The following is a 24938-nucleotide window of genomic DNA, read 5'->3' as shown; positions in this document are numbered from 1 at the left end:
TCACAGTGTTCTTAGATGTGCTCCATCTGTAGAGTTCCCATGTTTAGGAGCTAATTTTGTGTAAAATGAAATGATCCCTGTCCTGTGTTTGCTTGGACCAGGCCTGATCTTTGATCTTTTTCCGTGTCTGTGTCAAAACTGGACGTCAGACGTTCATTCATGCAAACATACGTCATTATACAGAATCCATTGCATTCGTTCCTTCTGAGTTTAAGTCGGGTTCTTTAGCCTTCACCTCCCCAACATTCATGAACACATCCTTACATACATTCCACATCACTTTGCTTAGAGAGTAGCTTTCCCCCAACCAAGGTGACCTATGACCTGGAAGTGTTTACCTCAGCTGCATGCTCTCTGGTTATGTTCTCACAAAGCCCACAGGACCATGTGACCTGCTAAAAGCCTCCCATCCCTGACTACACTCACGGGCAGAATATATGGAATCACTATCATTAGATGACTTTCAGAGATTTCCTGTAGCTGTCTGAATGCTGTCTCTTATCACTGAGCATCAGACTCTAAACACATCTAAACTCCTGCTGCACTTTATCTGGTGGATGTGTTTGTGCACAGCATGCACCCCACGACACCAGCAGTAAGACTGATGTTGGCTGATCTGACCTCCCATTTGATCTCAGTCATTATTTTATTTTATATTGTTTCAGGTATGGTTTTAATGGCATTACTGTCAAAGCCATTCCTCACACAGTTTTCTAATTTCATCTTTTGTTATTTACAAACAGCCGACTCAGCGTTTTCATTTGGTACAAATGGCTCCAGCCCTGCAGTCAGCCAGCGTTTGACTTTTCCTCCACGATGTTTCTGGACAGGTCAGGGTCACGTAGTGTTTAAAGTGCTGAAGAATTAATAGCATTTAAAAACAAAGACCCAAAATAACTGACACGGGACACAGCTTTGACTCATTCCCCAGCCCTAACTTGATGTGTGCTTGTTTTGTATCTTCAGTTTTATTCTGAAGGAAAAGGTTTTTGCATAAGAAGACAGCATAGCTCTGCTTACCTCTGTGGCCACGCAGACACATCGTAGAAACACCAAAGTGTGTTTTCCAGCTACGCATAGCCGAAGTTCTCGATGCATATCCACTAATCCCCCCTTTTTTTCCAAGTGTTTGTTGTTCAGGAAAACACGGTTTTACATGGTTTCTTTGTTTTCCAACCTTCAGACATCTGGAGCTGTGCTGCTGTTTGAATGTTGGTATTTTTAGAGCATTAATGAATTGAGTTAAAGTGTAAAATGGCCTCTATGGGAGGTCAGACTTTGGCCATTTGTCATCAGAATGAAGTAAGCAAGCTTGAAAGACAGAAATAGCTTTGTTTGGAGTGCCACGTCATCTCAAGCCAATCTACTGGAACCAGTAGGCCAGTTTGGGGAGCCAGTTCTTTGAGGCTCTCCTTCAACTTTCCTGTCTCACATGGCATTCAGGCATTTTCCACCAAATGCAAAGGCATCAATATCTCCACCATGAGCTCACATCTTCCCCAACTGTGCAAAAGTGCCTGTGAATGCTGTGGATGTAAGTTGAATCCAGTCCCCAAGGTGTAAAACAGGCCGCTGGCAAAACATGTTTTCCTTTTTGTCCCACAGTTTGCAGGTATTCTCTATTTTTCATGCTCTAACCATAAACTTCAATTTCCCAAAAACTGGGTTCCATTATAAGGCAGATTCACCCAGATCGGTAATAATAAGACATTCGCTCTGAACTCTGTTATCACCTGCAAAGCAGTGCATGAATGTTGAAGCTGCAAGCAGCTGAGATTAGCAGGAGGAGGTCACTTTCTCTGTGCATGAAAAACAAGACAAGGCCAAACAAGATGCTTCTTGGTTTGAAATATTAACTGTGTATGGCATCCAGGTTGAGTGTATATTAGTATTCATAACTATTAAAAACCAAACAGTTCTTTTCCCTGTTTGCTCCTCAGACTGTGTGGGAGTGGAAGACCACTGACATCTTCATCAGTAGATAGAAACAAAAAACTGAAAGGCCACATCCTTAAATTCAGGGTACTAACCTGCTAATGCTAATGCTGCTTAATGAAACAAACAAAGTTCAGGAGATAATCCTAATCTCCAAAGACCTGAACTGCATTTTTATTTTCTCTTTGCTCTTTGGGCTGATTGGGACCTGATGAATGTAAAAACAAAGAATGATATTTTTACCTGATGTAGTTTCTGAGAAGATGACATCAGGGCCTTGTAGAGGAAAATTTAGTATTGTGGTCTAGACAAGCCAAAATGTGATGTCCACATATGTGTACGGCAGGTGCTAGGAGGTTAATGCTGGGCAGGAAAACTTATTTCTAAAGCAAAAGTTTTGTTCATGGTTTTCAACATGAGCTGGAGCAGGCTCAGGCGTACTCACACAACAGTATAATAGAGAGAAAGTAAAGGTGACACCCCATTATCTGTACCAATCAATCAAGTGATCAGGCACAGTGTAGCAGAAAGCCTGGCTGGATGGAGAATATTTCCTAAAATGTGAAACTTGTCCTGAGGACTACAGCTGCTCTGATGCCTATGGAGTCAAAATGCAACGTTCAGAATATGCCAGCAAACAAAACAACAAAACAACAAGCAAAAGGTATTGTGCAGGTATACTTGCAATGTACATTACCAGATCGGTCCAGGACCTCAGACTACCCCCGAGGGTAGAACAGCATGTTGGCTCACTGCAGTTTTTTTTATTGTAGCTGCCAATAGGCTGACTTGGACACTGAGTGTGGTTTCACCCAGTGTAGAAAGACAATTCTCTATAAGTTATATGAGAAGGCAGGCAACTCTTTATTAATGCTTCCATACTTGTGTTAAAGACGTCAGTGTCTCAGGGCAGACAGCGGTTTGTCCTAAAATGATGTAGCTTTGTGATGATTATCAGCCGAAGTGCAAGTGGAGGAGAGTTTGTGCAGCGGCAGCTCTGATATCACTGGTTACAAAAATACAGCAACACTTCTCACCGGAGTGAAATACAGCTCTGCTCATTAACACTGGAGTGTTCATTAATTAGCAATAAAATGTTTGTGAGGCATGCTAGCTGCTTTACATAGCTCCTGGTTGCCATGAGTAACTGGATAGTCACAGACCAATTGTCTGCCTCAGATTGCTGTGGGTTAAATGTCAGCACAGTAAAGATCTGGCTTAAAACAGCACGTGTCTCTGTGTACGCTCTCTCTGCCACTGTGAACACAAATGTGAACCTTTGCTGTTACTGGGGTTGGTTTTGGGGCGGGGATAGGAATGATAAAGGATGGTGTGTGAGGTGTTTTTAACTCCATGTGCAGTGAATCGTTGCATGAACTGCCCTCCAGCACAAAGCCTCATTGGTCACCATTTACTCCAGACATTTATGTTGTTATGAAGTGATATAGAGTTGGTGGCAAAATCACTTTGTATAACAAAGAACCCACTGACACCACATCTGCTGCCTCTACATCTAAGGCTTCTACACTATGGCAGTTACATCAGTGGGTAAACCAAAGTAATGCTGGATTTCTAAAGATGTATATTTATGGTTTCACCTGACTGAACTGGCTCGGGCATGCATGTGTTCAGGTGCAAAAATGGGTAAGGTGCACCAGTAACTACCTTGTGATTGGTTTGTTGGAAAGAAGAAAGATGGGCAGAAACAATCAACGGGGTCAATCTGCACTTTGTACTAGACCCTAGACATACTTCTTAATGCTCTAAATTTGGGATTTTTTGGGAAACCAGCAGCATCTGGAGGAACTGCAGGTTTTGCAGCTGCATTTTTAAGCTCTATAAATTAGCTGTTTGTAAGTTCCTCTACATAAACAGGAGCTTACAAAGCTCACAGTCACAGCCCCTTCCCTCCTCCTGGATGGCAACGACCTTGAGACATTGGAGAATTTGGAAATCACAAACCCGTTAGACAGTCAAGGGAGGGATGGATGTCGATGGCAGATCCCAGGCCTCATTTGGAAGCTGGGTAGTGTGAGCAGGGAAAGTGTGTGCTTTCATTACGAGAAGCTGATACTCGGACCCACCGGTGAGAGGGAGACAGACTGGAGCTACGGACAGTCAAAGGAGGGGAAAGGGGCACAGGATCCCAGATGAGAGTACGTGTCCATTTTTGGTGTTCTCTTTCTGACTGTCTTTCACATTTTCTTGTCTTCAACTTTCTTTTCTCTCGCACTCTTTTTGCTCTCTCTACTTTCCCATAAATGCAGCGGAGGTGCATTTGGATACTGCCGTTGAATCTCACACGATGGTTTGCCGTTTGCTCTCAGAGCTGCTCATTCACAAACAATTCATGTTCCCACACACGCGTACGAATGGTGACGCACATGCCCACAACCTCCATCTCTGCTTGATCTCTTATCATATCTCCAAACACTATACAGCTTCCCTCCCTCTGGCAATTCATTTCATGTTAACACAACATCAATCTGCAGGGCTGCCCTCTCGCTCCACACATCCATCGCTGGGCTGCTTATCTCAGTCACCTTCAGGGAAAACAAATGATGTTTATATCCATCCTGCCTCAGCGCTTAGATCACCTCCACCTCGCAGTGCTTGTGAAATCCCTGCACACTGAAAGCAGTCTGGTTCGCTCATGCTACACACAGGTGCTGTAGTTGTCTGTCTGTGAAGTGCTGTTTGAAATCTGCAAGGCGAGATGGGAACAGCAGACATACTGTACTTATGGTAAACATACAGGACAAGAATATTGTTGTATCCTGGTTTTTTATTAGAGTTGTAATTCTGAGGCCTGTTTCTTAAATATTGATTATTGCCATTATTATTATAATGTATCATAATCAAATCCTGTTGATCCTGACACGTTTGACACACTCCTGGGGTGATAAATGCATTTGTCTGTTTGTGGCTGCAGTATAGGCGGTCCATTGGCTGGTGCTGTGACACAAAGGTTCATGGAGAGAGTATAATCTTATAATCTGACTTACCTGCGGAGCATATTTATAACAGGCGTGACAAACTTCAGTTCATGGGCAACATACGGACAATTGTTGTCTCAGAGTGGATCATTTACCATTTTTTAAAATATTTCAACTCTAAGTTTATTTATGAAGAACAAAATTTTCGGCCTGACATGTTGAGTGCATTTTCAACATATGACATCCAACGATGTGGTCTAAGGAGGCATCCTCGTCAACCACCACAGCTGGCTTCTTTAGATGAGGAGGAGTAGAGTAGAGACTTTGACTCGGTCTCACCAAAGACGTTTTTATGTTTTGGTTTTTGGGCCATTCAGAAGTGGACTTGCTGGTGTGTTTTCCAGTCACTTTCCTTAAGGGTGCTTGAGTTTCGGGGTGTGAATACTTTGAATTTTCATCTCCACCACATCCAGAAACACCAACGGCATTCCACAACTAAGTTTTTGAAAAGAAGAACATTCTAGAAGCTGAAATGAGTTACAATCTGCATGTAGCACCTGCACACCCAATCCATGGCCTGGAGGTTATCCACAGTAGCACCTTCAGTCAAACATTGATTTTTGTGAGCACAACAGGAGGTTATGTATATTAGCTTCTACAAGCTTTTTATCTATCTATCTGTTCAACATAGAAGATTAAGCTTGGACTTCATGGTGGGAAACAGTTCATTCTAATCACTGCCGGCTCCTCTGCCTTCCTACACCAGAAAGGTCCATCAGTGATGCCTGTGTTGATCTTTCTGCTGGGCAGGGAGGCTGCTCTTTTCTGTTTCAGCAAAAGCACCTCACTGCCTCAGCGTGAGACACAGACAGTGGAGAGGGGGGGAGTGAGGTAGTGGTGGCTTGCGTGTCTGCTTGTGCACCAGACTGTGTGTGTGGTTGCAATACTGTGTGTCTGTCTGCAAGTGTGTGCCAGATATCTCCATGGTACAGCGCTAACATATCGAATGGCTGCTCTGAAATGTCAGTTTGTGTTGTGCATGTTGCCTGGCAGAATGTTCAGGTTGACTGAGCACGTTAATTGGAGAAGCTGTAGTGAAATCGCTGCGTATTTACTCACTCTTTAGCCAGATTATCATAATTCCAAACCTCATTATTTAAGCCTAATACTGGAAATAATAACTCATTATTGTAATTGCTGTAGTCTGGGGGCTGTGAGAGTCTTAGTGAAAAAATAACAAACCTCCATGTGAAATTTGTTAAAGATCATAAAATAGCAAGCATGGGTGTTAGATTTGAAAGGGTGCCATTCTTTATTTATTCTTTGCAAGCTAAATAAAGTATGGGAGTGAAAGCTTCTGCACTTAAAGTGACAGTAGCTTATGAAGCACTGAAATAAGCTGAGATGTCAGTTAAAGTCTTTCTTTGTTATGACTCCTGTAGAAGATTATTTTGTTCATTTTTTATCAAGTGCTGAAAGTAACTGAATTCTTGTTGAAAGGTTTGGGGTAAAGCCGGTCATTTGGTCGCTCAGTTATGTATCTAAAAGCAGATTTTGTGCAGTGCTGTTTCTGAGCTCTCTACCTAAATACCAACTGCACTGCAGTTCAGTTTATTCATTATCGCAGTCACATTAACAGCAAATCCAAAATCTGCCTTTCATTCTGCATCTGGCTTTCTTCTCATACAACTTTTGACTTTCTGTTCTCAGGTCCCATTGTCTGTGATTTAGTGCTCTCTCCTTGATAAACCTTCTGCTGTATAGCACCATCTATAAATACTTCAGTTTTGCATTGTTAATATGCTGGTTTTTAATGGCCAAACTCCCAGCAATCACAGTCACATCTCAAAAAGGGCTGAAAAGCTGCCGCCTTGCTGGACAGAAGTGTAAATATTATTATTACATTGGTGGTGTAATACTAACATACACCCTATAACATACACCACCAGCAGTCATTGCTTTAGCTTTGCTGGGCAGCGAGAAGAAAGTGAGGACTGAAGGTCAAATGTTCGATCCATCATCTGCCACATACATAGTGTGCATACTTTTCCACCTGCTCACCAACCCTGTTCTTTCTGTTAATGAAAGTCAAGCTTCATATTGCTATAGTTCAGCTCCTCACACGTCCTTTACTGAGGCTTTCTTAGGAAGTTGGTGTGATTGTAATGGGAGCTCATGAATCATTAAGCACTTTTTTCCCAGCAATACAGGGCGATTTCACTAAATTGATGTGGACAACAAGCTGCTTTCCTCTCTTATCTATATTATTTAACACGGAGCAGTTGGACCATGGAGGGTTAGGATTGTTCTGTGTGAGCACAGCCATCAACCCCGTTCATTATTATCATCACCCTCTGCCTTTCTTTGTTTTCCTCCTTTGTTACTTCTGATATCTTATTTTTCCCTCAGTCTTCGTGCCTTCCTTTTAGCATCACTCACTGTTACTTCCTGTACTCACAGCCTTTTTATCACTGACTCGATCTGTGTCTTTTTCTCTGAGGGTTTTAATCTAATTACAGAAATGTAATTATTGAATTAACTGTAAATTTTATCCCTGAGAGCTTTCTGGCACACTGCTATTACAACTAGGCAGGAAGAAGTTGTAACCATGGTGTAGTAATTTAAATTTAGAACATGTTTACCTCTTTTTAAAACAAGTATAAAGCTTTTTTTTTACATTTTTAAGCAGTATGGCTACCTTTGTAGCATAACAATACATAACGCAATAATTTGAGGCCATTGTTCGAGACTAACTGACGTTTAAAGTAAAACAAAACAGTTCTGAAGGTTAAATTATGTTTCTGCATATAAACAATATTGTATGTCTGAGTATCTAACCAATCAAATGATTAAATTTGACAACATGTGCTCTCGTAACCCAAATCTCACACCGGTACCGAGCATGGAAATAGTAAAATAATACTACTTTATCTCAGACATACAGCTGATGCAGCTCCAGGTCAGTTGGCTCTCTGAAATGATTTCACAGATTGTCCCTACTCTGCTAACAAGAGCTCAAACTGCCCCACTAACTGAAATATCTACAAAAGTGGTTGTAATACAGCTTCAACTCCTGATAAAACCATTAAATCCTTTTGCCTTGCAGCTCCATCTTTAAAATCCTTCACCAAATTTTTATTTACAACTGCTCGAACTGGGGTGATACTCCTGTTTCTTGTCGTCCAGCCTGGTCACTTCTTATGAAAATATGAAAATCAAATTTCCCTATTTGAGAAATGGACTGGTTCTTTTACAGCACTTTCCTGCTCTACCTGAAACCTCAAATCACTTTCTAAAAAATAATATACCTATTTATGCAAGTACTTTTTATGCTTAAGTGCTTTCTATCTAGCATTCACACTCTGATGGATGCATCAGAGGTTAGTATCTTGCCCAAAGATATTTGGCATGCAGACTGGAATGGCCAGGAACTGAACACCAACCTTCCTGAGCTACAGCCACCCCTATCGACTAACCCCAGAAAATTATAGAAACAGGAAGACAAATGGCCAGATGCAACAAAGGGGGTGTCCAAATTCATGGGCTTGATCCTCCTGAGGTCACAGCGACGCGAAGGCTGTCCAAATGCGGCCGACATCCATTCCCCCAGATTTGAAGGATGGGTCAGGTGTATCCTTCATCGCCCACCATATCCCAGAATTCATAGCGCGGCTCAGCCAATTCCAGTTTTCAACAATGGCGGCAGCTACTTGTTTTAATATTGCTCTTATTACTCGTTCTAGGTAACAAAATACACGTTTAACATATTTTCAGGCGAGAATGTAGCTGTGTAAACTTCAAATATCTGCTCGGTTTATCAAGACACCACATATTTGCAAAAGTGCTCCGACGTTTTCAGAGACGTCTGTTACCCACCAGCTCCATAGCTAGCCGGGAGCTCGATGAGCCGGCGAGAACATCTGTGGCTGTATCTCAGGTGGTAGAGCAGGTCCGCTACTGTTTGGAAGGTTGGTGGTTCAATCCCTGACTCCTCCAGTCTGCATGCCAAGTATCCTTGGGCAGTCCAAGGATATGTGTCCATCGGAGTGTGATGTGTATGTAGTTAGGAAGCACTAAGAACCTTAGAAGACTGTGAATGTGGCATGTTGTATAGAGTCCTTTGGGTACTCTGGGAGAGTAGAAAAGCGCTTTATAAGCACCAGTCCAGTCCATTTAACATCGAGCTCCTGGCACAAAGTTTCAGACCCTCGCGGTCTTTCCCTACACTGAAAAAAATGCAATAGGGTGGTTGTTGAATTTGCATAGAATTACTTCATATATCCAGCATGACTAATTTAAATTTCACATCTAAACATATTTTTGTCTTTTAATTTTCACATATTCTTTAAGAATATTCATTCTTTTAGAACAAATCATGTTGAAAAGAAACAAGTTAGTCGTGTTTTATCCTCAAGCTCCGCCCCCTGGAAAGGAAAAATCGGCTGCACTGTCCGCCATTTTTGTCTCTCGCTTTGGAAAATCTACTACCATCTGGAGTTTTACACTTGAAGGTAAATAAGATTTTAAAGCTAACACACCAGTGAGAAAGAGTGTAGACCCTTTATGTATGTGGACTTTTACTGGGGTGTTGTTATTTTACAGGTATGTGGGCTGTTTATCGAAAACCATGAAAGGCCAATGTTAGGCTCCAGTTAGCTAATGGTAACCGAAATTATGCGATAAGCAAATTAGTAATTAACATATATAATGTGAGTTAATATTGTTTGTATATTCTTTCAGTCTAAATTAACAGACTATTACAAACTTGCATCGGTGTCTGTAGTAAGTGGTGGTACCTGCAGTGTCTTAACCATTAAACAAGCTAATGTAGGGCCGGGATATGACTAGTTTGTTGAAACATGTCTGCTGCCAATGTGACTGCTCACACACGGTAACATTACCAGCACATAGCCACAGCCGCTATAAACATGCTGAAAGGTCAATCTAGCTTCTGTAGTCAGCAGCTGGAAGACTCAACACAGACCCAAGATTCAGTCTAACGGTTATCTAAATGTTGTGTGTCCTGTTTGTAAGCCCAGAAAAAGAAATTAAATAAAATGACGACCTTGAGCTTCAAGCTAATGTAAGCGTAATGCTATAGCATAAAGCGACTAATGCAATGATGAGGTTGTTAAGTTAGTAAAAATACAGTAAATATATCCAACATGAATCATTTATATTTTTGGTCTAAACATAATTAAGTCTCACGCCTTTCACTTGTTTTAGAAGGATGTTCAGTCTTTTAAAACCAGTCATATCAAAATAACAGAAAATAGTTATGTTTTCTGTTGAAACTCCACCCCCAGGGTGTGTTCTACAAGGGAAAATTCACTGTGGCGGTCCGCCATTTTTTGTCTTCGCTTCGTTTACGTTTGGTGCTGAGCTTTACTTTATCAAGGTAAACTGAAAACTACATGTTTGAGAGGAAACGAAGAGAACATCCATTAGATGGGGAAGTTTTTCTCATGAATTGCTGTTGAGCAACATAATGGAAAAAACAAGTCATTCCTTAAGTTAACTAACGATAATGCTAGCTTAAGCTGCGGGACAATATTATGTGCATTAGCTTTTTTTTCAGTGTGTGCCCAGTCACATTCGCTTGTTTTTTCTCAGTGAATACAGACTAACAAACTCGTGTCCATTTAGTTAACTGGTTGTACCTAAAATGTTTTAGTTAAACAGTTAGATAAGCTAGTTTGCCATGGGGTGGGCTCTGTGTGTGTGTGTTGGGGGGGTGTCTTCACTAAAGTCGGTTTATTTAGGGCAGGGCTGCCCAATCCCAGTCCTCGAGAGCTACTATCCTGCAGCTTTTAGATGCATCCCTACTCCAACACAGCTGAATCAAATGGTTTGATTACCTCTTCAGCATGCCATCATGTTTGGCAAAGGCCTGATAGCAAGCCATTCATTTGATTCGGGTGTGTGGGAACAAGGATGCATCTAAAAGCTGCAGGACGGTAGCTCTCGAGAACCGGGATTGGGCACCCCTGATTTAGGGCATGACACCTATGCAGTACTCATTAGGAGAGGAAGTGCATGACGTGGGGCTTTATTTCATGTTCTGGGGCAGTGAATGTAATCTACTGATAACATGTTAAAGACACACAAAAACCCAACAAATTATTTTAACTGATTTATAGAGAGACTGAGAGGAGGGCTTAAAGAGATAAAAATAATGACAATATAAACATGTTAAATTTATTTTTTCTGTATCGATATATGGTGCTTATCGCTGCTGAAGGGCAGATTGGTGTTGCTTCAGAACAATTCTCTAGCGCTGTTATGTAGAGGTGTTACAGTTAAGGTTTTAATAACATTATTTTATTTACTAGTGAAGATTTGCATATGTTATCTCACATTCTGTAAGGTAAATTTTCTGGAAAGGTCAAATTAACTAATTTAACTAAGTATTAATGAAAGACCTTGATGTGTATATGACAATATTAGATGTAGTTTCTGGGTCATTTGGCAGAACTGCAAAATGGCCAGAAGGAGGCAACTGCTGTGGTTGCAAACAGGCTTTGGGTGGTATGGAAGTAAGGGCAACTATGGAACTGCTCAGCAACATGGGACCCATAGCTAATAAATAGTAATATGACAAAAAATAACAACTTTGTGTGGATGTAACCTTGTGAGATTTGAGATTTTGACAGCCTTTTTATGTGACAACTTATCTTTTTAGATACAGAGTTTAAGCGCATTACCACCATGCCACTGCAGTCCATATTACTCTCGCAGATAGATGTGCTATCTGACAAACTAATAAAGGTGTTCAAAAGGCGAGGAGGACAAATAGGAAGAAGACTTCAGAACATTCTGGAGCCCACGGCCCAGGTAAGAAAAAAATAATTTGTGTATACACTTTAGGGAAAATAATAATTTTAACAAAATGCTGCTTGTCTCTCTATGCCAGGAGTATGTTGAAAATCACCTGGGATTTTCACAATTTACCATGGGTGCGTTTTTCTTTTTTTTTTTTTTTTTTTCTTTTACCTGCATTAGAACTATGTGTGGAGTTCATAGTTGAACACCTCTCTATGCTCTGACAGTATTCTGCTTCTTTGCGTGGAGATTTCGCATTACCTTTTTAAGCATTCTGAGGACTCAAATCACATGCTGTAATGAATCCATTTTTGTTCACCTAATGTGTTAATGTTAACATTTTTTGGAATAGTGACACAGATTAAAATAAGATTTGATATAATGTTCTTTGACCAGTGTTCTGTTTAATTAAATTTTGGAATTCTGCATTTTCTAGGCCAAAGATGAAGCCATTATCCAACGATCTAATAAGGAAACAACCATGGGAATTTACATCATAAAGTCAAGAGATGCCAATGGCAGCCCTGAGGACATCGGGATAGTCCTTGAAGGCCAGAGAGTCTGGCAGGATTTGGATAACTATACCCTAGCAGCTGCAATGCTGTTTGGACTAATGTACACTTTGAACCTCACCTACCCACTGGAAAAGTATACCTTCGAGGTATTATTGAAACTGGTTATGGAGCTCAAAAGGAACAGCCTTTCAAAGAAGGCCCAGGTTTTCAGGACCAGACTGTACGATTGAACAGTTTTCCAGTTATGATGTGGGAACAACATGTTTACCTCTTCGAATATATACCATCCTTTCTTTTAAGCCAGCACTGGTAAAGTTGCAGTACATAGTGAAACTTATTTTTCTGGCACTTTTCAACTTGGGGCCTTTATTCCTGCAGTTTTCACTTTTCAAGCCATGGGTTTTTTTTAAAAAAAAATTCAAACGTTGAATGTCCATTTTTCTCAATGGAAATGGTGCCTTGCACCAGTTTCACCAGTTTGCAATTTTTTTCCCAAGGTGCACCACTACAAACAGATTGCATCGTCTAGTATTAGTGATTGTGATGTTTAGTGATAGAAGCAAGCCAATACTAATCAGTTTAGGTCTCTTGGTTGTGTGCCTGTGGGTTATAATGTTATTTTAAGTCTCTTCTTTGTGTCATTTTAATAATTACACCCCTGTTGCCATATTACCTCATGGCTCTTACATTTATAAAACTATTTTTTACATAAGCGCGATGTCATAAGGCCCCACAATGTTGAATTCAGGTTACAGCAGATAACTTTGAGGAATGTTATGGAATGTTTTTCAAGAGATGCATTGTACAAATATGACTCATGTATATTTTGGAAGCCTGAATTGAAAGTCCATTGTTACAACTGTGTAGTATTTTCAAAAATACAGGTCATTGTTCAAAAATGTTGTGCTTATTTCTTTGATTGAAGAGAAAGTGTACAGTACATACAGTAAGATCAGCCTTAATTTAGTTTCATTTATTGAACACTCAATTATATATTAGATTATATATTATATATTAGAAATTTGTTATAAAATAAAATAAGCTTACCATAAAATAATCTTGTCAATATAACACATAGTAGTCCAATACAATTAACACAAAAAGTTCATGTCTGATAAACAAGTGGTTTCTATAAATATTTGACCGGAATGAAAAACATAACAACAACATAAAAAAGTCATGTTCGTGTTACCAGAAAAATGTGTGCAGGTATAACATAAAAAACTAAGGTTAACCAAACATAACTTAATTTCGTGCAACCGATTACAATAATTTTTTTATGTTTATCCCACTGATTATTTTTTTCAGTGTACTCAGGTTAAACATGATATACAAGTCACTCAGATAAGTTAAAATATTATTGTTTAGCTTTTTTCAGGGTCTTATTTGTTCCTGAGTAAAGTGTGAGTGTGAGATGGTCGAGAATTTACTCCAGTGTCCTGTTATACTTTAGATAGCAGGGAGCAGACGGATGAGTTTATTAAACTCCATCGAGACAGCGGTGACGCTAATCTTGAAGGCTAGACCGTCCCATTTCACTGCCTCGCACTTGTGGCCTTCTCGGCCTACGTAGAGGATGCAGCCTCTGAATTGGGACGTAGCTATTGTTTGTAGTTAATATTTAATAAGTCAACTTCTGATTATCTGATCTGAACCCGAGCGGTGCTTTGTTATTGGACTTCTGTGCTAATCACAGTTTGGCCATAACGAACACCCTGTTCGAACATAAGAGTGTCCATAAGTGCACGTGGCACCAGGACGCTCTAGGCCGTAGGTCGATGATCGATTTTGTAATCGTATCAGCAGACCTGCGACCATATGTTCTGGACACTCGGGTAAAGAGAGGGGCTGAGCTGTCAACTGATCACCACCTGGTGGTGAGTTGGATCAGGTGGCGGGGGAGGACGTGGACAGACCTGGTGCACCTAAACGCGTAGTGAGGGTGTGCTGGGAACGTCTAGCAGAGGCCCCAGTCCGCGAGATCTTCAACGCACACCTCCGGCAGAGCTTCAACAGGAGACTGGGGACATTGAGTCCGAATGGACCATGTTCAGCGTCTCCATTGCCGAAGCTGCTGCATTGAGCTGCGGCCGCAAGGTGGTTGGTGCCTGCCGTGGTGGTAATCCCCGAACCAAATGGTGGACACCAGAGGTGAAGGGAGCCACCAGGCTGAAGAAGGAGTCCTATCGGGCTTGGTTAGCCTGTGGGACTCCTGAGGCAGCCGACAGGTATCGACAGGCCAAGCGGAATGCGGCTCGGGCAGTGGCTGAAACAAAAACTCGGGTGTGGGAGGAGTTCGGAGAGGCCATGGAAAAAGACTTTCAGACTGCCTCGAAGAGATTCTGGCAAACCGTCAGGCATCTCAGGAGGGGAAAGCGGTGCTCTACCTGCACTGTGTATAGTGCTGGCGGAGCGCTGCTGACGTCGACTGTGAAAATTGTCAGGCGGTGGAAGGAATACTTCGAGCACCTCCTTAATCCCACTGACACGTCTTCCGAGGAGGAAGCAGAGTCTGGGGATGAGGGGAATGACCCGCCAATTTCCGGGGGCGAGGTCACTGAGGCAGTTAAACAACTCCTTGGTGGCAGAGCCCCTGGTGTTGATGAGGTCCGCCCCGAGTTCCTGAAGGCTCTGGACGTTGTAGGGCTGTCCTGGTTGACACGCCTCTGCAATGTTGCGTGGAGATCAGGGGCAGTACCTGTGGACTGGCAGACCGGGGTGGTGGTCCCCATCTTTAAGAAGGGGGACCAGAGGGTGTGTTCCAACTACAGGGGGATCACACTCCTCAGCCTCCCTGGGAAAGTCTATGCCAGGGTGCTGGAAAGGAGAGTTCGTCCGTTAGTCGAACCTCGGATACAGGAGGAACGATGCGGTTTTCGTCCTGGTCGCGGAACAGCTCTTTATCCTCTCCAGGATACTTGAGGGTGCATGGGAGTTTGCCCAACCAGTCTACATGTGTTTTGTGGACTTGGAGAAGGCATTTGACCGTGTCCCTCGGGGTGTCCTGTGGGAGGTGTTGCGGGAATATGGGGTGTCTGGCCCATTGCTACGGGCCATTCGATCCCTATACAACCGTTGCAAGAGCTTGGTTCGCATTGCCGGCAATAAGTCGGACTCGTTCCCGGTGGGTGATGGGCTCCGCCAGGGCTGCCCTTTGTCTCCGGTTCTGTTCATAATTTTTATGGACAGGATTTCTAGGCGCAGCCAAGTGGCGGAGGGCTTTCGCTTTGGTGGCCTCAGAATCTCATCTCTGATTTTTGCAGATGATGTGGTTCTGTTGGCTTCATCGGGTGAGGGCCTCCAGCTCGCACTGGAACGGTTCGCAGCCGAGTGTGAAGCAGCGGGAATGAGGATCAGCACCTCCAAATCTGAGGCCATGGTTCTCAGCCGGAAAAGGGTGGAGTGCCCACTCCGGGTCGGGGATGAGTTCCTGCCCCAAGTGGAGGAGTTCAAGTATCTCGGGGTCTTGTTCGCGAGTGATGGGAGAAGGGAGCCGGAGATCGACAGACGGATTGGGGCAGAAATGAGCTTCCTCCGAAGGGTGGCTGGCTTCTCCCTTAGAGATAGGGTGAGAAGTTCGGCCATCCGGGAGGGGCTCAGAGTAGAGCAGCTGCTGCTCCTTCACATCGAAAGGAGCCAGCTGAGGTGGTTCGGGCATCTGACAAGGATGCCCCCTGGGCGTCTCCTGGGTGAGGTGTTCCAGGCATGTCCCACTGGGAGGAGGCCCCGGGGCAGACCCAGGACACGCTGGAGAGATTATATCTCTCGGCTGGCCTGGGAACGCCTTGGTATTCCCCCGGATAAGCTGGAGGAGGTGGCTGGGGAGAGGGAGGTCTGGGCCTCTTTGCTTAGGCTGCTGCCCCCGCGACCCGGCCCCGGATAAAGCGGACGAAGATGGATGGATGGAACTTCTTGCTTGTGGGGCTCGCACACAAGAATTTCACTCGCATGTGCTGTGCCAGTGTGCCTGCACATGTGATGTGACAATAAAAGTGATTTGATTTGATTTGATTTGATTTGATTATTTGGTTCAATTCAATTTTATTTATATCACAACAAATCAACAACCAAATCACAACAACAATCTCTTCAAGGTGCTTTATTATTGTAAAGACTCTACCATTACAGAGAGACATCTGCAACAATCAGCCCTATGAGCAAACAGTTGGCGACAGTGGGAAGGAAAAACTCCCTTTTAACAGGAAGAAACCTCCGGCAGAACCAGGCTCAGGGAGGGGCGGGGCCATCTGCTGCGACCGGTTAGAGGTGAGGGATGAAGACTGTGAACTATTAAAAAATTGCAAAATCTACACAAGTAAACTGTTAAAAATGACTTCATGAAATAAAGTGTTAGTAATACTTTGATCTTAGCCAAACACTTTAATTCCAAAATTACTTCTGAAAATCATCTACACCTCTAGACATAACTGTTTTAACGTGACCCTGTTTAAAGGTATCAGATATCATCTGATATTAATAATTCTGTTTGTTTACATTTACAAATTTGTTACTTATTTAAGACTAACTGGCAAAAAAAAGTGTTACAGTTTAGACACACTGTGAGTGGAGGTGACACTAGAATACAGTAGCTTAATTTGGGTTTGTCAACATTTTGTTACAAATGGCAGGAATATATTTAAATTATTGCTCACTGAGTGTCGTCCATGGTTTATCACTGAGACATAAAAGCAGATGGACAGAAGGTGGAAAACAAGAATGCTTTCTGTCATACCGTGTCAGCACAAGGACTTTAAACATTACATGGATAAATAATTGATCTCCTTTCCAATTATTTTGCACGTAGCTCCCACGAGTAGAAATAAACCGAATGCTATATCTCCCTGTGACATGGCAAATGGAGTACATCAGATTGAAAAGGAGGTGTTCACATTTAGCCGGGGGACAGTCATCAGTCAAAAGGCCTAGATCCCAGAGCAAAATACACTGCCGTGACCTTCATCTGCATTAACATTCAGGTTTTGTGTGTGTGTGTGTGTGTGTGTGTGTAGAGGTAAAAGGGGGATGTGATTGCAGCTACATCAAGCATGAATTTATTCATTGCTGAGGTTGTTAAGCCCAGGGGGACCTGCAGAATGAGCCCAGATCTACTCCATTTGGCAGCGACATCAAATTCCACTTCAGGGGAACAATGATTGTTAACAATCAACATTTGGGTCGTATTAATTGCTGTGCCTAAATCTAAGCAGATGTGACCCTTGGGAACTCTGATAAAAGACCTTGTTCTGTTTTAATTTTATTTTCAAAACTAACTTAATGTTAGTGTCATATATTTGTATTATAAGTTCAGAGGGAGCACATAGGCTGTCCTCTGCAGTTGTCTTGTTTATGCTACAAGTTGTCTCTTCTTAGCTAACTTGCTAATATTAGCTACTCATACATTCAAAATTCAAGAAATTTATTGTCAATACAACAATATACACATTATACAGCGTACTGAAATGCTGTTTCACCTGTATAAGTTCTTTTATTTATGTATTATTCACATTATTTTATTGTATAATGCCTTGGTGCCACTGGATTTTAACATGTCTCTTGTTGAGTCTTTTGTCTCTTAGGCTACGTCCACACTGGCCTGGATAGATACCAAAATGGTGTTTTTGTCTGAAAACGCTCCGCGTCCACACTCGCATTTTCAGTCGTTTTCACAGAGTTGAGCATCCACATTGAAACGGCCCAAAACGCTGACGTTCCAGTCCTGCGCAAAAGTGAGTGAGAACTGTCAAAGAGCTGTCAAAATTGAGAGCAAACAAAACAACTGTTGTATAATGCACTCCGCTATCTTTGTTTAATTGGTCACATGACTGCATCACATGACTAAAATGCGTCATCGTTTTAGAAAGTCTGCATTTTCGAGTGTCCACACTGCGACGGGGCAGCTCCGTTGTATGCGTTTTCAAGAGCGTATATGAATCGCCTTGAGGCGACTTTTGTTGTGATTTGGTGCTATATAAATAAAATTGAATTGAATTGAAATTCAAAATGTTGCGTTTTTCCTTGAGGAAAACGCCATCTCAGTGTGGACGGGAGGCCAAAATGGAGAGAAAATGATGCGTTTTCAAATGAAAACGCATCATTTTGTGGACGTGGCCTTAGACGTGTACTGCCTTTTGTTCCTGGAGAAGGTATTTAACTGAGAGCCATGTTAGGCTCAGCGAGACTCTGCTGACCGTCTGCCCCGCAATCATGCATGCTCTCCCCCAAGCTTGGTTTTCTGCTCTTTGTTATAATAATAATAATAATGGATTGGATTTATATAGCGCTTTTCAAGGCACCCAAAGCGCTTTACAATACCACTATTCATTCACTGGGGCGATCATGGCTCAAGAGTTTGGGCGTTCGCCTTGTAATCGGAAGGTTGCCAGTTCGAGCCCCGGCTTGGACAGTCTCGGTCGTTGTGTCCTTGAGCAAGACACTTCACCTGTTGCCTACTGGTTGTGGTCAGAGGGCCCGGTGGCGCCAGTGTCCGGCAGCTTCGCCTCTGTCAGTGCGCCCCAGGGTGGCTGTGGCTACAGTGCCATATTGCGCCCCTCTGGCCAACACCAGTAGGCGGTAGGGTAAAGTGTCTTGCCCAAGGACACAACGATCAGGACAGAGAGCCCAGGGATCGAACCGGCGACCTTCCGGTTACAGATGCGATTCCCAACCCCCTGAGCCACGGTCGCCCCATAACATTCGTTATGATTAAAGAATGTTGGCTATCGCTCATTGCTTGTCTGCAGGCTTTATTTAATGGAAAACTTCCATAACACACCCCAAGCCCCCCATGGTGCATTTATAATAATGTAAATGATATATCTCCAAGAGCTATAAAACTAAGAATTACAAATAAATAATAACTTGCTAAATTTGGGTGAGAATTAAGAGATAAAAATGTGCTATTATTAACTATATCAATGTATAATAAACAAAGACAGGACAGAGACGAAGTGGTCATGCGCAATTACAGTAAAGTGAGATGATTGAATACCAACATGCATGTCGTTGTTTTTTTGCAATGTTGCATGGAGGATGGGACAGTGAAGCGCCAGAGGAAAGTCTAGTGATTTTGTGCAAAAGCCAAAAAAGAAAAATAGATGAGATTAAAATAAGCGGGAAAAAAAGGGGGGGACAGTAAATGATAAAAAATAAATTATTTTAAAAGAGTAATATACAGCGTGGGTCATTTATATGGATACACCGTAATAACTTAGGATTTGTTGGTGATATTAAAGTCCTGTTTGTGGCACATTAGTATATGTGAGGGGGCAAACTCCTCACGATGGGTGGTGACCATGGTGGCCATTTAGAAGTCGGCCATCTTGGATACAACTTTTGTTTTTCCAACAGGAAGAGGGCCATGTGACACATCAAACTTATTGGTAATGTCACAAGAAAAACAATGGTGTGCTTGGTTTCAACGTAACTTTATTCTTTCATGAGTTATTTACAAGTTTCTGACCACTTATAAAATGTGTTCAATGTGCTGCCCATTGTGTTGGATTGTCAATGCAACCCTCTTCTCCCACTCTTCACACACTGATAGCAACACCGCAGGAGAAATGCCAGCACAGGCATCCAGTATCCGTAGTTTCAGGTGCTGCACATCTCGTATCTTCACACCATAGACAATTGCCTTCAGGTGACCCCAAAGATAAAAGTCTAAGGGGGTCAGATCGGGAGACCTTGTGCGCCATTCAACTGGCCCACGACGACCAATCCGCTTTCCAGGAAACGGTTCATCTAGGAATGCTCGGACCTGCACCCATAATGTGGTGGTGCACCATCTTGCTGGAAAAACTCAGGGAACGTGCCAGCTTCAGTGCATAAAGAGGGAAACACATAATCATGTAGCAATTTCAAATATCCAGTGGCCTTGAGGTTTCCATTGATGAAGAATGGACCCACTATCGTTGTACCCCATATCAATCAATCAATCAATCAGTCTTTATTTACCGGTATAAAGCACTTTTCATACAAAAAATGTAGCACAAAGTGCTTTACATAGTTAAAAGCAGCCCACCCCACCCTCCAACTCACTCCCCACACTGTCATTAACATAAATGATGTGAATATACACATATCCCCCCCACACACACGCACACTTAAAGAGTAAAAATTGGGCTGGGTTCGCATGAGCCAAGTGAGGAAACACTATCACAGGGAGCCGTTTGCACCGGGAGCCGGTCACAGACCGCAGCCTCCAGGCTGGGCACACAGCAGGAGGGAGGCAAAGGAGCCCCCCAGCCAGGCTGAGAGGACCCCCAGAGCCCCAGCTGCCACGGTCGATCACAGCCCCGGTGCAGAGACCCCCTCTGAGGAAACACTGGAGATATGACACAATAGGATATATACAGGGTAAAATGATAAAATAAATAAGAACAGGATACAATATAAATATAAATATAAATAGAGTAAGAAGATTAAAAAATGGATAAGAATAAAATCAATAAATATTAGGTAAAGCCTAAATTAATAATAGAATAACAGGATAGAATAAATAAGCATAAAATAAATAAACGCTAAGTAAAAGCTAAATTAAAAAGGTGGGTCTTGAGCCTGTTCTTAAAAAAAAAAAAAAAACACACCAAACCGTCACTTTTGTTGTTCCAACAGTCTTGGAGGGATCCATCCAATGTGGGTTAGTGTCAGACCAATAGCGTTTGTTTTGTTTGTTAACTTCACCATTCACATAAAAGTTTGCCTCATCACTGAACAAAATCTTCTGCGTGAACTGAGGGTCCTGTTCCAATTTTTGTTTTGCCCATTCTGCAAATTCTGTGGCCGATCTGGGTCATCCTCACTGAGATGCTGCAGTAGCTGGAGTTTGTAAGGGTGCCATTTGTGAGTAGCTAATATCCGCCGAAGGGATGTTCGACTAATGCCACTCTCCATTGACATGCGGCGAGTGCTACGCTGTGGGCTCTTGCTGAATGAAGCTGGGACAGCCACTGATGTTTCTTCATTAGTGACAGTTTTCTTGCGTCCACATTTTGGCAAATCCAACACTGAACCAGTTTCACGAAACTTAGCAAGCAGTTTGCTAACTGTAGCATGCGAGATGGGTGGTCTCGTAGGGTGTCTTGCATTGAAATCTGCTGCAATGACCCGGTTACTGCGTTCACCAGATATCAACACAATTTCGATCCTCACGTGTTAACCTCTTCGACATGTCAATGGCTGTGAACAAAGAGAAACTTGTAAATAACTCATGAAAGAAGTTACGTTGAAACCAAGCACACCATTGTTTTTCTTGTGACATTACCAATAAGTTTGATGTGTCACATGGCCCTCTTCCTATTGGAAAAACAAAAGTTGTATTCAAGATGGCCGACTTCTAAATGGCCACCATGGTCACCACCCATCTTGAGGAGTTTGCCCCCTCACATATACTAATGTGCCACAAACAGGACTTTAATATCACCAACCATTCCCATGTTATTACGATGTATTCATATAAATGACCCACGCTGTAGATTTTCAACTCACAGAAGAAAGTAGAGTGCAGGCAGTACTGTGCAATAGTCTTCAGCCAGCGCTCATTATCTGCATTTTTGTCCCAAGGAGCCAGGAGCTCCCCAGGCTTTCAACGCCTTTCAAATTATTTTTTGTTGGATATTAGCTGAATTTTCACTCCAGTCCTTGCAGTTGGCTATTTTCAGAGGAATTTTGCTTTGTTTCTTTGTTACCAACTTGCACTGACCTTTGAATCATTCATGCATTTAAGGGAGAAATCAGTGGCAAAAACCACATTTTAGTTGTGATGTATCCCAGGGTGATGCTCTTTCTCTGGCAGTGTTTACTGAACTATGGGGGAGGCTTGGACTTCGATATAAGCAGCTCAAATTGACAAGGAGAGAGAAGTTTATACTCCTGCAAAAGAAAGAAAGAAAGAAAGAAAGACAGAAAGAAAGAAAGAAAGAAAGAAGTGTATTAGTACTGTGATAGAAAAGTTGTCTGATACTATGAATGGAGATACCATAATATAAATCCTATGGGGAAAAATACTTTTGGTACTAAATGAAACTGTTCTTATCTGATTAGTTCTTCAATAAATGTCTGGTATTTACAGAGGTGGGTCGAGTATCCAAAAGTTGTACTCAAGTAAGGGTAGCATTACTTTAAAACATTATTACTCAAGTAAAAGTGAAAAGTAGTTGTCAAAAAAGTTACTCAAGTAAGAGTAAAAAAGTACTTGGTGAAAAGACTACTTAAGTAGTGAGTAACTGTTTGAAATGTCCAATTTATTTTTTAAATAACTGCTATCAAACAAAAATAAATAAATATACAAATTTTACTATTTTCAAAAGGAATATATGTAAAAACAACAAAATAAGGCACAACAATTCTAATTTCCAGGTTTCAGTTTTTCACAACATAAAGCTTTTTTCACCAATACCTGCAGTAAATAATATAAATATATAAACAGTGCAAACAATTTCCAGTGACAAGATATGCTGTAAACTTTATATTCATCTTTGCTCCAAATGGCACAGCAGCCTCAGAGAAAACAGAACGAGGCATCTTCAACGTATGTTCATACAAGGCAGCTCAGTTTACCATAAGTTGTATGGGTGTGCATCTGTTTCTGCATATTCAGCAAAAATGTGCCATTTCTTCACTCAGTGAGGTGATGGTTCAGCTTCAGCAGCAGTTTGCTCTCAAGGTTCTTTCTGTGAAGCTGTGACTGTTCAGCAGTGAACAGGAGTCCTGCATGACTGAGAAGTCCTTCACAAGCTCCAGATGCAGGAAGAGCTGTACTGACTTTGATCGCAGCTTCTTGATGTGAGGAACGCCATGCAATAGAGCCACACCTCCAGTGAATGGACATGAAAGGTACCTCTCCAGCCCTGCTTCTGGCTTTCCTGACCCCATGGATCCATCATCTTCGTTGGTTAGGCCGCTGTTTGTGCTGGTCTCATCCAGCTCTGTGTCTATGTGATGTCTGATGAAGTGGAGACCTGTGGAAAGATGTAAGGTTTTCAAAAGAATCAGGTCTGGTCATTATAGTGCTGTATACACTGCCAAGCTGCAGATGTTTGGCAAGACTTCGGACTTAAGTAAATACCGTATTTACTTAAGTCCCCTCCAAAATGTGAAAGTTGTATAAAAGCAGCTGCTCACCTCTGATGAATCCAAGCAGAATGCAAAGCAGTTTCCTTTTTGAACATTTGCTATTTTTGCCAGTAAACACTGTTCTAATTTTATCCTGTTTATTATGCATGGATCTGCCAAAGAACTGTCAAATGACGGATGTTGGAACTTGTTAAGACTGTTTTTGTCATCCAGGAATACATATTGAAACTGGAGGCTGCAGAGAAACTCTATACCTCACCTGTATTACATTCTGTGTGACCCTCAGCAGTCCCACAGGGGACTGGATCACTGGCTGGATACTCTACAGGGAGTGCAGAATTATTAGGCAAGTTGTATTTTTGAGGAATAATGTTATTATTGAACAACAACCATGTTCTCAATGAACCCAAAAAACTCATTAATATCAAAGCTGAATGTTTTTGGAAGTAGTTTTTAGTTTGTTTGTAGTTTTAGCTATTTTAGGGGGATATCTGTGTGTGCAGGTGACTATTACTGTGCATAATTATTAGGCAACTTAACAAAAAACAAATATATACCCATTTCAATTATTTATTTTTACCAGTGAAACCAATATAACATCTCCACATTCACAAATATACATTTCTGACATTCAAAAACAAAACAAAAACAAATCAGCGACCAATATAGCCACCTTTCTTTGCAAGGACACTCAAAAGCCTGCCATCCATGGATTCTGTCAGTGTTTTGATCTGTTCACCATCAACATTGCGTGCAGCAGCAACCACAGCCTCCCAGACACTGTTCAGAGAGGTGTACTGTTTTCCCTCCTTGTAAATCTCACATTTGATGATGGACCACAGGTTCTCAATGGGGTTCAGATCAGGTGAACAAGGAGGCCATGTCATTAGTTTTTCTTCTTTTATACCCTTTCTTGCCAGCCACGCTGTGGAGTACTTGGACGCATGTGATGGAGCATTGTCCTGCATGAAAATCATGTTTTTCTTGAAGGATGCAGACTTCTTCCTGTACCACTGCTTGAAGAAGGTGTCTTCCAGAAACTGGCAGTAGGACTGGGAGTTGAGCTTGACTCCATCCTCAACCCGAAAAGGCCCCACAAGCTCATCTTTGATGATACCAGCCCAAACCAGTACTCCACCTCCACCTTGCTGGCGTCTGAGTCGGACTGGAGCTCTCTGCCCTTTACCAATCCAGCCACGGGCCCATCCATCTGGCCCATCAAGACTCACTCTCATTTCATCAGTCCATAAAACCTTAGAAAAACCAGTCTTGAGATATTTCTTGGCCCAGTCTTGACGTTTCAGCTTGTGTGTCTTGTTCAGTGGTGGTCGTCTTTCAGCCTTTCTTACCTTGGCCATGTCTCTGAGTATTGCACACCTTGTGCTTTTGGGCACTCCAGTGATGTTGCAGCTCTGAAATATGGCCAAACTGGTGGCAAGTGGCATCTTGGCAGCTGCACGCTTGACTTTTCTCAGTTCATGGGCAGTTATTTTGCGCCTTGGTTTTTCCACACGCTTCTTGCGACCCTGTTGACTATTTTGAATGAAACGCTTGATTGTTCGATGATCACGCTTCAGAAGCTTTGCAATTTTGAGACTGCTGCATCCCTCTGCAAGATATCTCACTATTTTTGACTTTTCTGAGCCTGTCAAGTCCT

The 24938-nt window shown here is 42.2% G+C and overlaps 2 protein-coding genes across 9 annotated transcripts in view; both read left to right on the top strand.

Moving 5' to 3' along the window:
* Positions 1-24938, top strand: part of kcnc2 (potassium voltage-gated channel, Shaw-related subfamily, member 2) — a 131893-nt gene that overhangs the window by 64823 nt on the left and 42132 nt on the right. The gene's annotated exons all lie outside the window — the stretch shown is intronic.
* Positions 881-13095, top strand: LOC146649029 (uncharacterized). Its single transcript, XM_085386961.1, has 3 exons — positions 881-9382; positions 11554-11705; positions 12130-13095. Exons 1-3 carry the CDS (start codon positions 9247-9249, stop codon positions 12436-12438), a joined length of 597 nt encoding a protein of 198 aa, XP_085243087.1. The 5' UTR covers positions 881-9246; the 3' UTR covers positions 12439-13095.

Source organism: Rhamphochromis longiceps, linkage group LG17 (assembly GCF_057381845.1).
Source record: "Rhamphochromis longiceps isolate RC_006_pf linkage group LG17, R_longiceps_female_GT1.1, whole genome shotgun sequence".
NCBI lineage: Eukaryota > Metazoa > Chordata > Actinopteri > Cichliformes > Cichlidae > Rhamphochromis > Rhamphochromis longiceps.
This window is presented reverse-complemented; position numbering and strand designations above follow the sequence as displayed.